Source organism: Calidris pugnax, unplaced genomic scaffold, assembly GCF_001431845.1.
Source record: "Calidris pugnax isolate Ruff unplaced genomic scaffold, ASM143184v1 scaffold42, whole genome shotgun sequence".
NCBI lineage: Eukaryota > Metazoa > Chordata > Aves > Charadriiformes > Scolopacidae > Calidris > Calidris pugnax.
In genome coordinates, this window is record NW_015090920.1 from 16,591,096 (window position 1) to 16,605,084 (window position 13,989).

General features: G+C 41.3%; 1 protein-coding gene across 1 annotated transcript in view; it reads left to right on the forward strand.

Annotated features, from left to right (window-relative positions):
* Positions 1–11: 11 nt before the first annotated feature.
* ARSJ (arylsulfatase family member J) overlaps positions 12–13,989 on the forward strand; it is a 44,908-nt gene continuing 30,930 nt past the window's right edge. The window contains exon 1 of the mRNA XM_014949829.1: positions 12–691. Within this exon, the coding sequence (XP_014805315.1) occupies positions 315–691 (377 nt within the window). The 5' untranslated portion in view covers positions 12–314. The remainder of the gene's footprint in view (positions 692–13,989) is intronic.

The following is a 13,989-nucleotide window of genomic DNA, read 5'->3' on the forward strand; positions in this document are numbered from 1 at the left end:
CGGCCCGGTCCGGGTCGCCCCTGGACTCGCCCCGCCATGGGCACCGACCCCGGGGATGCCGTGAGCCCCGGCGGGGCCCCGCTCGCCCGCTCGGCACCGGGACCGGCCGCGGGCCTCTGCCTCCGCCGGCGGAGTTGTTGGAAGTTGGCGGTGGCCACCGTGAGGCGGGCTGCTCGCCGCTTCCCCGCCCGGCGGGACCCCTGACGGCCCCCGCCCCGGAGACTCTCTCGGTTTGTCGGGAGGTTATTTTTCGGTGTGTTTTCTTTTTATTCTTCTTTTTCCCTTCCGTCCCGCCCGAGCCGCAGCCGGGGCGGATGGCCGGCGGTGGGCGCAGCCGGCCTCGCCGCCTCGGCCCCGGGAAGATGCTGGCCCTGGGGCTGCTGGCCGGCCTCTCGGTCCTCAGCCTCCTGACTTACGGCTACCTGTCCTGGGACAGCCTCCGGCTCGGCCCCGGGGAGGCGGAGGCGGCGAGGAGCGGGCTGGGAGAGGGGCCGGGGGCCGGCGACCCCGGCTCGCAGCCCCACATCGTCTTCATCCTGGCTGACGATCAGGGATTCCGAGACGTAGGGTACCACGGATCGGAGATCAGGACACCCACTCTGGACAAGCTAGCTGCTGAAGGGGTTAAACTGGAGAACTATTATGTTCAGCCTATGTGCACACCATCCAGAAGCCAATTTATCACTGGAAAGTAAGTTTGCTGCTACTTCATCGTTCCCCTCGCCGGCTTAAACGCTGCTGAAAAGAGCACAAACCTGGGCTGCGGACACCTCTGTCTTAGCCCGTAGCCTTTCTGATGCGCTTAAAAACCTTGAGCAAAACAGACTTTTCTAATATGTTTGAGATAGCAAAGTAAAACCTGGCGCTCGGCGAGCCAATAAGGATTCAGCACTGTGAGCTGCCCCCGCGGAGGGCTATAGTACGTTTACATTTACCGCAGTAGTAACATAGGTGCTAGTTGTCAAGTAATGCTGCTGTCACTGGGAAGCGGTCTGCTTAGATGCTCTGTGCAATTTTAGAGTCACTTCCAGGAGGAATCGGTGTCGGGGAACCGAAAGCGTTGCGTTTCCTCTGGTGCATTCATTGCAGCCGGCACCTTGGATCACAGGTCTCACTGAACCTTGCCTTAATGCGAGTTCTCTCGGAGGGTTATATTGAGTCTGTGAGATGATTTCCCAGTGTGTCACCTGGGGATGAGCGCGGGGAACCCAGGCTCTGGGTCAGGAACCCATAAGCTGCAGTATGGCTCTTGGCACGATGCAGTTGTCGCTTTGCAAACGATTAGAAACTTTTATGCCACTGAAATAGGTGCCTCACCAAAATGGTGAAAGCAGTGGGTTGGTATTGCCATGTGCGGTGAATTGTGTTTTATTGTGGTCTATTAAGTAATTAACCAATTACCCAACCTAAGGGCTTTCTTACATGTGAAGGTTACTAAGGATTAAGCTGGGGGGGAGTTGTGCATTTGAACTGTAGGAACGGTTCCCAAGTAACTCCAAGTGTGGCCACATTTACTCTGGAACAAAACCACCTTGTTTCTGTTTAGCTTAACTCACTTTGACAGGAACAGAGAACTCTTAAAAGAGCGAAAACAAAATGAGAGGAAAAAAGTTACTTAGTTTATTTTCTCCTTTCCTTCAGTATAAACAGGAACAAGGCAATGTTAATATTGCTGGTAAAAGAAACACATGTTTAAATAAAACAAGCAACTGGCCTGGTGTCTTGCATCTCCATATGGTAGAGCTGGAGATAATTCCTGGTCTCGGCCTAGTTCCCAGATTACTTGGTGGACCAGGGAGATTTTTATGGAGACCTGACGCGTTATCTACAGCAAGACTTCCCCACGTGAGTGGTTTTTTTTACTTTTTTCTTTACGTGGAGTGTGCCATAGAAGAGGAGTTATTTGGAGACACCCACTCACTCATTCACAAGAACATAGTCGCCCTGTGGGAACTAAAGGAACAGCTTGGGAGGGAAACTGCATCAGGGTAGGGTTTAACGCATCTTGGTTGTCTTTAAAGCCGTGCAGCAGTTGGAAGGAAGGACCTGGGCCAGCAGCGTGCAGCCAGCCAGCTTTCTGAGGACGGTGGTTTGGGAAGCAGTGCTTTGCAAAGGGAATGTCATGCTGCACAGCAGTGACTCACGCAGCGGCTGGAGGAACGGGACGATGGGATTCCAGGGGAACCGGGGTGCTGTGTTGGCTCTGGGAGGCTGCAGAGGTTGCCTAACCACAATAAAAAATAAGAGTGAAGTAAGGAATAACAGTAACTCTGTTTAACTGTTTTTATCTTTTATTAAATACAGAGCAGTTTGCATGTAAATATATACGAATAGTAAAAGGTAGGCATGTTCTGTGGAACCCTGCTCTTTTCATCAGCTCGTCAGGCGGAAATGGTTCTGCAAATCTGCCTACTTTGGTTTTGGAACCTTTTATAGGAAAAAAAGAAATTTGCTTATACTTCGTTTTTATTTTCTTAGTCTGCTGGTCTGAAACCCTTAGAATGTTTTTTTTCATGTTGTTCTACTTTGGGAAAAAGGAGCAGCAGAGAGAACCGATTGCCTCGCATGACTGAGAAATAAGGGAGGGAACAGTGAGGGGTTAATAGGCTTGGGGAGAGTATTAACGAGGCAGATTCAGAGGTTACTATTATCCATGTTGGCTGAAGATAAATGCTAGTGATAACTACTTTTAATGCTTTCTTAGCCGAGGCACCTTAATTAAAATGGCAGGACTCAGAAACTTCTGATCCAGGAGAAGCAGTGGTATTTCTTGAATTCCAAAATGAGTTTCTTCAAGGCCAAAAGCCTGCTCATCCACTGAAAGGTGACCTGGATGCTCCATGCCCAACTTGTTCCAACCATGACCTGATTGATCTACAAAACACAGAGGGACTTATGTAAACCAGACTCATTGGGGAGCACTGACTCACTTTGCCAAGTGGAAGTTAGACTTAAGTCAAAGAGACTCGTAATGCTCCAAATTCTTTGTAGGTTTCCAGGCAGTCCCTCTAAGGCTCGTGCAAGTAAAGAGACCCTTCTTTTGGTAGCCGTCCTGTGCCAGTGAATGAGCATGGGGAAGGTGGTTGGAGGTGACTTGTTAAAAAGTAGAATTAGCTCTTTTTTCCCCTTTCATGCCATACCACACCACAGCATAGCAGCTGGTGAGCTTGTCCTTCTGACCTCCTACTTCCCTCCGTTTACTTTCTCTCTAAAGCCTCAGGGCTTGAGGCTTTAGCCTAATTTATTTTCTTGCTCTCCACCAGCCTTACCTCTTTCCCCACCCATCCTATCAAAAGCTGTTGCTTTTAGGCTAATAGTAAGGCTGGCTTCCACAGCTTTTGATTTTGGGCTTTATTTGTGGGTTTGGGAAGGGGGCTGCAGCTGAGCTGAATCTTGGTAACGGGGAAGGAAAAGGTGTGAGCCAGGGGGCTGAGTGCCACGTGTGATGTGCTCTGCCTGCTGGGAGGTAAGGGATGGGGTTTTGGGGATGTAGCTCAGCCAGGGCTCTTACAGCCGGATTGAAAATTTGATAATTGTTGGGCTTTGGAAATTCATCCCTGGTGTTGCTTGTGCTGGTTTGAGCAGGCCAGTGGCCTGAATATACTCAAGAGGTTATTGACCTGCTGATAATTTCTAGAAAGATTGTAGGTATGTTTGGCTTTTGGGGTGTTTTTTTTGTCTCTTAAAGGATGTGACTGAGCATTAGTTGTTTTCCAGAACAATTGCATTGCGTGATACACTACTTTTTTGTTGTCTTTTTCTTGCAAGCAATAGGCATGCCTCAATAAACTAAGTAATTTTAGCTCAGGATGCCTAGCTTTAAGCTAGTGCTGAGGCGAAACCTGTCCTACACAGGCACTAAGTTAGGTGAGAAGAAATTTGCATGTGTGCATACATCAGCCATGCTGGAGTATCCTTAGGATACAGAGAGGCCTGAATGTGGTACGGAACACAGCTAAACTAAAAGACTACTTTGTAACTCGTCCATGAAAGAAATGAAAAGTAAACATTCTTCTACTCTTTTTGTTATTGTAGTTTACATAGAGAAAGATTTAAAAAAAAATAGCATCTCAGACTTCAAGTCTTCAAGTTCTTCCCTCTAGGAAATGGGGTTAAGAACAGACAGGATACTCAGCTGGCGCCCAGCAGCCGGCTGGCCAAGCACTTATTGAGTTAGTTCTTGTATCTGGGTGCTTAATAGCCTTGATGATTTTTCATTGTATCAATAATCTTGTAGAGCCGTTTGGCAGTGCGGCCTAAGATGATCTTGATTTATGGAACAATACAGGTCACGTCATGTACTAAGAAAATCTAAGATTATTTGTGTGTGAAGTTTTCTGCACGTGCGTGTTCGAGAGTTGATTGAGTATGAGATCGATTTGTTACAGTCACATGTGGTATTGCTTATTTAGATAATTTGTTACTTTTTCTTATCATGAATAGTCATCTCCTTTTTAAATGAAGAATTATTGAAGCATAGTCAGTGTGTGGACAGTTTCCCAGAGTTTTTTAAGAAATTTTGAAAGGTTGTGACCAAAAGCAGTATTCCTTTGAGCTGGTGAGACAAAAAGACTGCAAGCTTAGATGAACATCTGTTGGGATAGCTGACCCAATTCTATAGAGGGTATTATGCAATGTAGTTGTATTTGCTGGAGCAATACTTAATTTAGCAAAGGAATTTGAGAAATAAGACTGACTGATTAGAAAAGAAGAAATCTAGGCATAATATGCCATAAATGTTTTTGTTGCTACGTAGGCAGCGGGTGCCTGCTTCCTCTTCAGGGCTCCCAGTTTTCTGCTGACCATCAGACTTAGGACCATTATGTGCATGGGAATCCCTTTGGGCTGTGGGAAGGTTCCTACACAAGAGTAGGTTTCTCTGTTTGTAGAAACTGATGTGCAGCGAGGGGTTACAGACCACTCAGGGATCTGAACTCCCTTGTACAGTGAATGCTTATGAATTGTGGAAGCCCAAAGCTAATCTCAAGAATGAGCTTTGCATGATGGATGGAATGTGGAGATGGAAGATGCTGAGAAATGGTGAAGGTCTGGGGAAAAAAATCGGGATTCTTTGCCTTGGGATAGAATGAAATACTGAGAATTTGCTCATCCAAAGCAGACAGAAATAGATTGTATAATCGGCAAGCATAATCAAAGTGTTCTTTTAATATAAACAATTATATCTGTTACCTAATTATGGAAATATTACACATGTATAAATATATACAGCTGTATCTATCTAGTTAGTATGTATTCTGTTGTTGGCATCCCTGTGTAGCAACACGTAGTTCACCATTAAAAATGACAGTGTCTCAGCAAACTAAGAGTTCTTTTGACAATTAGAAGTAGACTAGAGGAAAGTTAAAGTACTTTGAATTTAAAGCAGTGCAGCTGACTTGCAAGAAAACAGAAATATTGTGTTCTGGGGGCTCAGACTTCTTGCTAAGCCTGCTCTTCCCCTGCCTCCTGGGTGCTTAATGCTCCAAACTGCAGTTTCAGCAGTTTGGTTGCTCTGAGAAGGATCCAAGACAATGGTGAGTGACTGGGAAGTTCTCTTCTGCTCCCTGAGTTGAAATGAAGGGTCTCAGAGACTTGATGGGAATACTGGGAGATGTATGTAACACTCCATTATGTATATTCCCTATTTTGTAGTTAACAAAATATGAAGGACTGCAGAATATCAGCCTGAAGTATCAAGAGATGGTCTGACACTTTATCTGCTCTGAAGTAAAGAGTCTTGGCAGTCATTGATCTGAGTTTAGTTCTGATCGGTGTTTCCATTAAGAACCTGGATGATGAAATAAAATGTTCTGATTAAATATGCCACTAAAATTGGAGAGACTGCCAGCATTAAGGGACTGTAGTGATATTGAAAATAATCCTGACAAATTAGAAAAATAATCTGAAAAAAAAAAAGGGCGAATTGAAGTCAGCAGTGATAAGTAGAAGATGCTGTGCTGGAGCAAGAATAACTTTGCAAGCAGAGGATGGTGAACAACACTTAGACAGCATTTCTTTAGAAAAGTAGCTGAAATTATAGTGAATCATGCACTGCATATAAAGTCAGCAATGTCATGCTGTTACTGAAAAGGCAAACATCATACCAGTTTGTATAAACAGGGGAGTCTAGTAGATACGAGAAGCAGCCCTTCTGCTCTACAGCTGGAGCATTTGTGCCCAAACTTGGGCATCGCTCTCCCAGAGCAATGTGCATAATTGGATGGCGGCCAGCTAAGGGCCATCTGATATCTCAGAAAGATAAGTGTGGAGAAAAGATCAGAAGAAATGGACTTGTTTAGCCTAAAGAACAGAAAGATGAGAGGGGACATGATAAGTCTTCAATGCTTTAAGAGCTATGCAAAGAGAAAAGGCATAATGTATTTTCAGTGCCGTGATGGAAGGTACGAGAAATGAGAGGCTCTCTTGAGTAGAGAGAAAACTTCAGGTTAGATAGTAGGGGAAGCTTTCAAATGCTAAAGATTGTACAACACTGGAATAGCTGGCTTTGGGAAATTGCTGAGTTTCTTCATTGGCAGTCATTAAGAACAGACAAGAGAAATATGTCAGGAATGACATAATGTAGTTGAATCTGTCTTGGGGAAAAGGGTTGAACTGGATGGCTTCTCGTCCAACTTATAGTCATCTGTGGCTCATTTGAAGTACATATTAACAACAGAAGGCGTCCTGAAGGAGGGTGTTCATAAAATATTTTTAAATGCTAGAAATGATTTCAGCATTCATTCTGAGAGAAAGTGTCTGTGTGAAAGTTTCATTTCAGTTTTCTCCTAGAAATTCCTGTTTTCCATATCCTCATTTTCTCTGAAAATTTTCAAGATTTTTTCCCCCTAGGCCTTCATAACTCTTGTGGTATGTAATTATTTATTTCTGCTGGCTTCTTTCAGGACAATTTGTGGGACTACTGCCAAAGACGTTGAGGTATCTTTTTCCATGTTCTTGTTATGTCTTTCATTTCAGATGACATTGTCCATATATATATATGTGTATATATATACACATATGCATATGTATACACACACAGCATACACAGAGAACGAATAAATAATTAAATGCAAGGACTTCCTTTTCTTGTTTTGTTCTGCCTCTGTGCTTTTCTCTGTTCATTCTGCAGAAAATTAGATCCAGGTACTGAACTGCTCTGTGATCTTAAGCTCTAAGAAAGCTCTTAAGCTCTGCCCGTATCACCATAAATACTAATGCACTGTACTAAGGAGTAAAGAGTTGGAAAGGAAACTACATGCAAACAATAAAGATTAAAAATAACATGGAGGAAATAGCAAAGTGTAGCACACGTTGTGATAACTTTTTCTTGCATTGCTTTCTGGTACCATTGTTTGGATATTGTTTGATAGTTTAGGCCTGCTGCTTATGGTGTTATCTGACATATATAACTGACTAGATATTGGAAATGGATTAACTTTTTTTTTCATTGTCCAATTTATACAAAGTACAGTAAGTTAAAGAAACATAGTTGGAAATAAATGACTTTAAGTTCTAGACTTTCAGCCTGCGGTTGTTTTTTGGGGAGGTGTTGTGTTTGTTTTTTTGAACTGGAAAAAGAGAAATTATATTCCATGGAAAAGTGAGGCTTAAAATAATAAGGAATTTTGCTCATTCAGCATTGTTCCTGATATATTTACTTTGCAGCTGGTGATGCCTGTTGCTGCCTATAACAATAACTTGAATAAGTGGTGGTAGTGGATTCCTATTGTAACAACTCTCACTTCTTAACATTACTCTTCCTTCATGAGACCCTTTAAGCAAATCAAGGCAGGAGACTGAGATAGGTGTCCGGAAATAAAACTGTGTAGTAAAAATATGGGGTTTACTTTCATCTCAAAGGATTTAGACCAAGATGATTAAGTTAGGTGAGACTTAAAATTTGGACAAATTAAATTTGTTTTCATTAAAAGACTTTACATTTCATGGAAAGAGTTGCCAGATTTACAAGCTAAAGGTCAGAAGAAGGGAAAGATCCATCTATTTTCTTGTTGTCTTTGTGACACACATTTTGGAGGTAATACCAGATCCATGATTTGCTTTCATAACTGTGTCTAAGTTCTGGTTTTGAGGTTTTCTGCACTTTTGGTTTTAAATCAATTTTGTGTATTTGTTATGTTGAATCAGGGCCTCTGCACACATCAGTACAATAATTTTTTAAGGTAATGGAGATCTTAAAACAAAAAATGTTTGATCATTCTTGAATCCATTTCAAACGTACCTCTGTTATTTTGTGTTCCCATGATGTGTGCCTAGTAAAGCAGTCCTCAGAATTGAGGATATTCTTATTGTAATGTTCCATATCCTTAGAGTAATATTTCATTAATATGCACACCGTAAATAGTACAAAGTAAACGAAGATTGTGCCTGTGTAGAATATGTTTGCTTTCTCTATATCAGCAATCTTTTGATGATATCTGCCCAATCTACTATTGTTCTTATATAAAAGCCAGTAGATCTGGCTGGTGACCTCAGCTTGTCTGTAAATGTAAATTGGTAGGCTGAAATGCAATATAAAGAGTTCAGAAAGAAATCAAGATAACACTAATGGGTAACAAATTTAAAATATTAATATAAAAGATGTTTTAACCATTGAGGTTTGACTAAAATAGTTTTTGACTTTTTGTGGTCCGTGATGAAATAGAAGAATTTTAAATAGGGAACTTTATTGTACCTGCTGGCTCATAATAAGAAATAAGTTAAACATGTTTCATGATTCTAGTTCAACTGCAATTGTAATTTGTTAATTAACTGTCAGCTGTCACCTGCTTATTAATCCAGGTTGTTATCACCATGTTGTCGTGCTCTAGGTTTGGAAGGAGTTAGAAAACAAACCTGGGATCATGAAATACTTTTTAATATGCTTCAAATACAAAATTATCTTCCCAAAGGCATATATGAAAAGACTGTATTAGATAGTAAGTGTTAAAGTAGACATCATTAATCTTGTAAGTATGCTATGCCCTGAGAGTCTTTATATTCAACCTAAGGGCAGGGGAATCAATATATAGGAATCAAACCTATGCCTTATTTTTCTTACATTGAAGCAGCTAATTAATGAAGGTGTTTGTGGCATGGCAGCTCTCTCACTGTCGTGGCACGTAGTATCAGTGGGTGGGTGGTTGTGGTCCACAAAGCAACTGCATCTGGCTCATGGGCAAAGGGAAGGATGCTCAACTCCTGGCACCAACAAGGACACAGGGGAGCTAATCATGTCAATCCCTCCTTCAAAGGGCATATAATAAAACATAGAGATATTTTTGGTTATTAAGATTTATAAGCATAAGCATGGAAGTGCTTATTCCAATCTTTGGAAGCTTTAAATGATATTTTAAAAGTACAAAAGAAAGGCCCACAATTCTTAACCTAGGCTTGCTCTGGCTTTTATTTTGCTTTTATTTTTACATTCTGAAAAAAATAATTTTGAAATATTAATTCAGCATTTTGGAGTATGTTTCAATTTCCATATTTCCATTTATCAGAATATTACCTGTTTTCTAGGTAAATATCTTGTGTCCATTTTCAGATTCAGTCCATCTTTCTCTTCATTTACACATTGTAAAGGGTTTCTTCCCTGACAGAGAATATTGGACCATTATAAGACAATGTTATGTAATTTTTCTTAACATTTATAGAACACAAATGGGCACCAAGGTACTGCTGTAGAGGCAATCTCTGTGATAATAAGCTCCCATAAGAAATTAGTCCCCTTCTGTTTTGAAGAAGAGAAAATTACAAGTTTGATGAAACATTACAATTTGAGGAAAATGTGAAGCTGGAGAGTGTGGAGAAAATTAATCTTGGGGCAGGGAGAGTCAATGTCATATCTTTAGACTAAATGTACTATAATAGATATAGTTACCTCACTAATTGTGCATCTGTGAATTTAATAAGCTTTGTAAAAACCATACTTATTATCACATTCTATATACTTAGTTTTAGTTGTCATGTATTATAGTTCATAGAATCATAGAAAACTGGGTTTGAGGGGACCTCTGGAGGTTGTCTAATTAGGCTTCCTGCCACCTTATATTACACAGCAGGGACACACTGACTTTATAAACTCTCTTTTATTGTTTGTTTCCTCCTGGAAATAAGAAAATATTGCAAATTGTATGGGAAATTGGAATCTAGACTGTTGTTAGGAAAATTAGTTTTACCAGGTTATCAATTTCAGTAAACTTAAGAAAACTGTTTCATGAACTGTTTCATATTTCCATTCATCTCTTTGAAAGAAGGGTGTTTTTTTTCTTTTTAAGGGCCAACAATTGCAATTAGTTTAGTGAATTTGTTAATGACCACAGCATAATGACAGCTCCTTCCTTAAGTGTTCCACAGTCCTGTTTTTGAGAGGGATTTTTTTATCAGGGAGTGTAGCAACAGGATGAAGGGTAATGGTTTTAAACTGAAAGAAGGGAGATTTAGATTAGATATTGGGAAGAAATTCTTTACTTTGAGGGTGGTGAGGCACTGGAACAGGTTTCCCAGAGAAGCTGTGGCTGCCCCATCCCTGGAGGTGTTCAAGGCCAGGCTGGATGGGGCTTTGAGCAACCTGGTCTGGTGGGAGGTGTCCCTGCCCATGGCAGGGGGGCTGGAACTCAGTGATCTTTAAGGTCCCTTCCAACTCTAACCGTGATTCTATGAAAGCTATTATAGTGTGTTTGCTGATTTCCCGTAAAGCAGAGTTTTTTTACTTTTGTACTTGCTTTACTACCATAATTGCAAATTCATTCTGATTTGCAGTCTGCTTCTAGAATTCACTGTTGTACAGGATGCTTTTCTTCAGTTTTCTCACTGCCTGATAGAGGAGGTGAGGCTTTGAGACTTGAGGTTTGTGACTGTGCAGAAGGCAAGGCTGTGGGGAAGCTCATCCCTCTCTTCAGCTACCTCTGGGCAGGAGCAGACAAGGCAGGAGCAGGTTCTTCAAGAGGTGCCCAAAGAAAGGAAAAAAGGCAATGAGCACTGGTTGCATCAAGGCTAGATCAGGCTGCTCAGACAGATTGTGTCATTTCCATTCTTGGAGAAATTTGAAGTAAACTGCAGAGTGCCGTGGGCAATCCGGTTTAGCTTGGAATTATCCCTGCTTTTGTAGGGGGTTGGACCAAACGACCTCCACAAATCGCTTCCAACTTGAATTATGTTATCATTCTGATTTGTCACAATAAAATTCCTGCTGGAGGGGAAGAAGAAGTAACTTCTGTGTTGTTTCTCCCCCTGTAGAAGTAATCTAGGCAAAAAAATAAAGTATTTGGAGTGTTTGCCTGTTTGGTTTATGGCCCTCAACCAGCCTGAACACTCTCTCTCCTGAGTCATCGCAAATACAGCCCTATTAAATCTTGGTTCTATAAGAACACAGCATACTGGTAAGAATATAAGACCACTAAATTTAGCATTGTCTCTCGAATTCTGAGCAGTTGCCTGTACTTCTACCAGATCTATGCAGAAAGTACATACATTGCTAAGGGCAGAGAGGCGTGTACTTCGCTGAAGCAGTTATACAACTTGTGAGATTTCTTTCTGTCTTCTTTCTTCTTAACTTTTTTGTTGCTGCTGTTACGATATAGAATTCATTTTAATAGGAAGATGAGAATTCGACCCAGTATACAGTGCAGAAGGAAGATAACATTACCTTGGTTCTTAATATTGTAACTGTACGATTTTGGCCCTTTTACATTGCAAAACCTTTAAGGCTTCATTTAAGCTTAAAAAGAATGAGGTTCTGTGATATACCGAGGAGTGTTTGGCCGTCTTGGTAATGCTGGGTATATATGCTGTAAGTGATGCAGTCTTATGTAATGATTAAGAGCTTAAGTAATACTCTTTGGCACTGTTAGAGCCCTGTTGAGTCTTTACTCTGTCACAGATTTCATTTTATAACCTTTGGCAATAATGTGCTTCCCACAGTGAAACTGCACGTAGCTTCTCTCGGAGTTTTAAGGTTCTCTGTTGATTTCAATGTTCTGTATCTTTTTGCCACCTGAGAGGATGTCATGGTTTATAGATCGGCGTTCCACTGTTCCCGGCTTCTGTTTTCGTGTTCCTTGCATCCATTTGAAACTTTGGGACTGCTTTCTCTAGTGGTGATGAGGCTTTGCGGAATGCAGCTGGCCGGGGCTGAGCTGATGGCAAGCTGGAGCCCAGCAGCAGGAGGCTTCTTGGCCTCCATTTGCAGGAGTCAAATATTTTCAGAGATGTTTTTGGTGGAAATGCTTCTGAGTGCTTTGAGCTCAGAGCTTTCTCTGGACTACATTATTTTTCTGCCATGCAAAGCGCTGGCTATTTTCCACTGGGGAGATGTAGCTCAAGTGGCCTGTTAATGTCTTCTACACTAACCTCAAGGCTCTTGTCTGTGTCGCTGCTAGAAGCCAAGTGGCTTTCTTCAGCATCCTTTTGGTACTCTGCCCGCTGTTACTAAATGTGACCTTGAAGAGCCCTGGAGTTTAACAGTCTGAATTCTAGCTGTTATCTCTTACACTGCATCGGTTAACTGGGCACGATCTTTACCAGTAAGCTGATTTAACAGCTTTTTTTGTGGAGAGGTAGCTTTTCTGTGCAAGTCCTTATAGTGCTTTTGAATCTGAAAAACTGTCATGTCAAGATGGCACTTTATTATTCAACGTGCTTCCTCTGTGTAACTGAGTCACACCGGCACACTTCAGTAACAAAAACATATAGTTTGCTACCGTTAACCATGGTGAATCACCTTAGGTAAGGCAAAACTAAGTTTGTGGGGTATTTTGCTGTGTTTTTTTAATAAACAAGTCACAGTCTGAGACATCTTAAAAGAAAAAAAAAATCAGAGTAACACTTTTCTGCTTCAAATGATTTTATGTCATAGTTGGGTTTGGGGTGGAGGCTTGGTGGGAATTTCTGCTCCTTAGAAATTGGTTGATCTTGATAATAAATGTATTTATCAGAAGCATATACAGGAGAGAAACAATGTAAGCTGTCAGATGACAAAGATTTTACTTTCTGGCCTTGGGATCATTTGCCCAGGTTTATGTGTCTGGAAGCCCTCCCTGTAGGGAGAAGGCACCCGTCACATACAAGGAAAAATGAACAATCCCTCTTATTTTTCTGTTAACTAGGCTAAAGCTTTGTCTTGGTTTTTGTTTCTCTTGTGGGGTGTGTGTGTTAGAAAATAAGATGAGGCACAGGCATGGTAGGGATGCTTGTGTGAGAAGAGGTATTTTTTTCTAATTAACACTGAATGCAGTTAGGATGATAATAACTGTAAATTAAGAATAAGTTCCTGTGTTAGAATAATTGATTTAAACTATTATATGGAATATATGAATGGAAAACAAAAAACCCAAACATTTTTAATGTTTTCATATTCAGGTATCCATGCCAAACATTTGATTTGGTATTCATAAAGTAAAGTTTCGTATAAGAAAAACAGTGGTAGTTGAAAGTAATATGGCTGGCACCATGAAAAGCAGCTTTTTTGTGTAAGTTCACCCCTTAGGGAGTAATCAAGCCATTACACATGCTCTGCTCCTGGCGTCTAACTTATGTGCAAATGAAAGCACCAAAGCTGGGACCCTTTATAGCCATATATATATATATAGTCAGTGATGATAAATGGAAATCTCTGAGGAGGTGACTCAAAACACCTTAGCTACATACTTGAAGTATATGACCGCTCCCCCTGTGTGTAAAATGTGCTGAATAAAATCCTTTGCGCCTTACAACGCGTGCTTTCTGACTGCTAGAGAAATAAACAACAAATGAAGAGCCGTATCCAGCAGAGTTTTGCTGGATGAAGTTCTTTCAAGAAGGACAATGGTAGTTTTATTTACTGGGGCTGGGATGAAGCAGGATGGTGGTTAGAGCATACTACAAGGATTACCACATCTGTCCTGCTCTTAATCTTCTCTTGGGTTGCCTTTATGGCCACAGCGTAACTTGTCCAAGCTTCAATTTACACATCTGCATCAGTGAACCTTCTTATGATGTTGCTGTTACAGG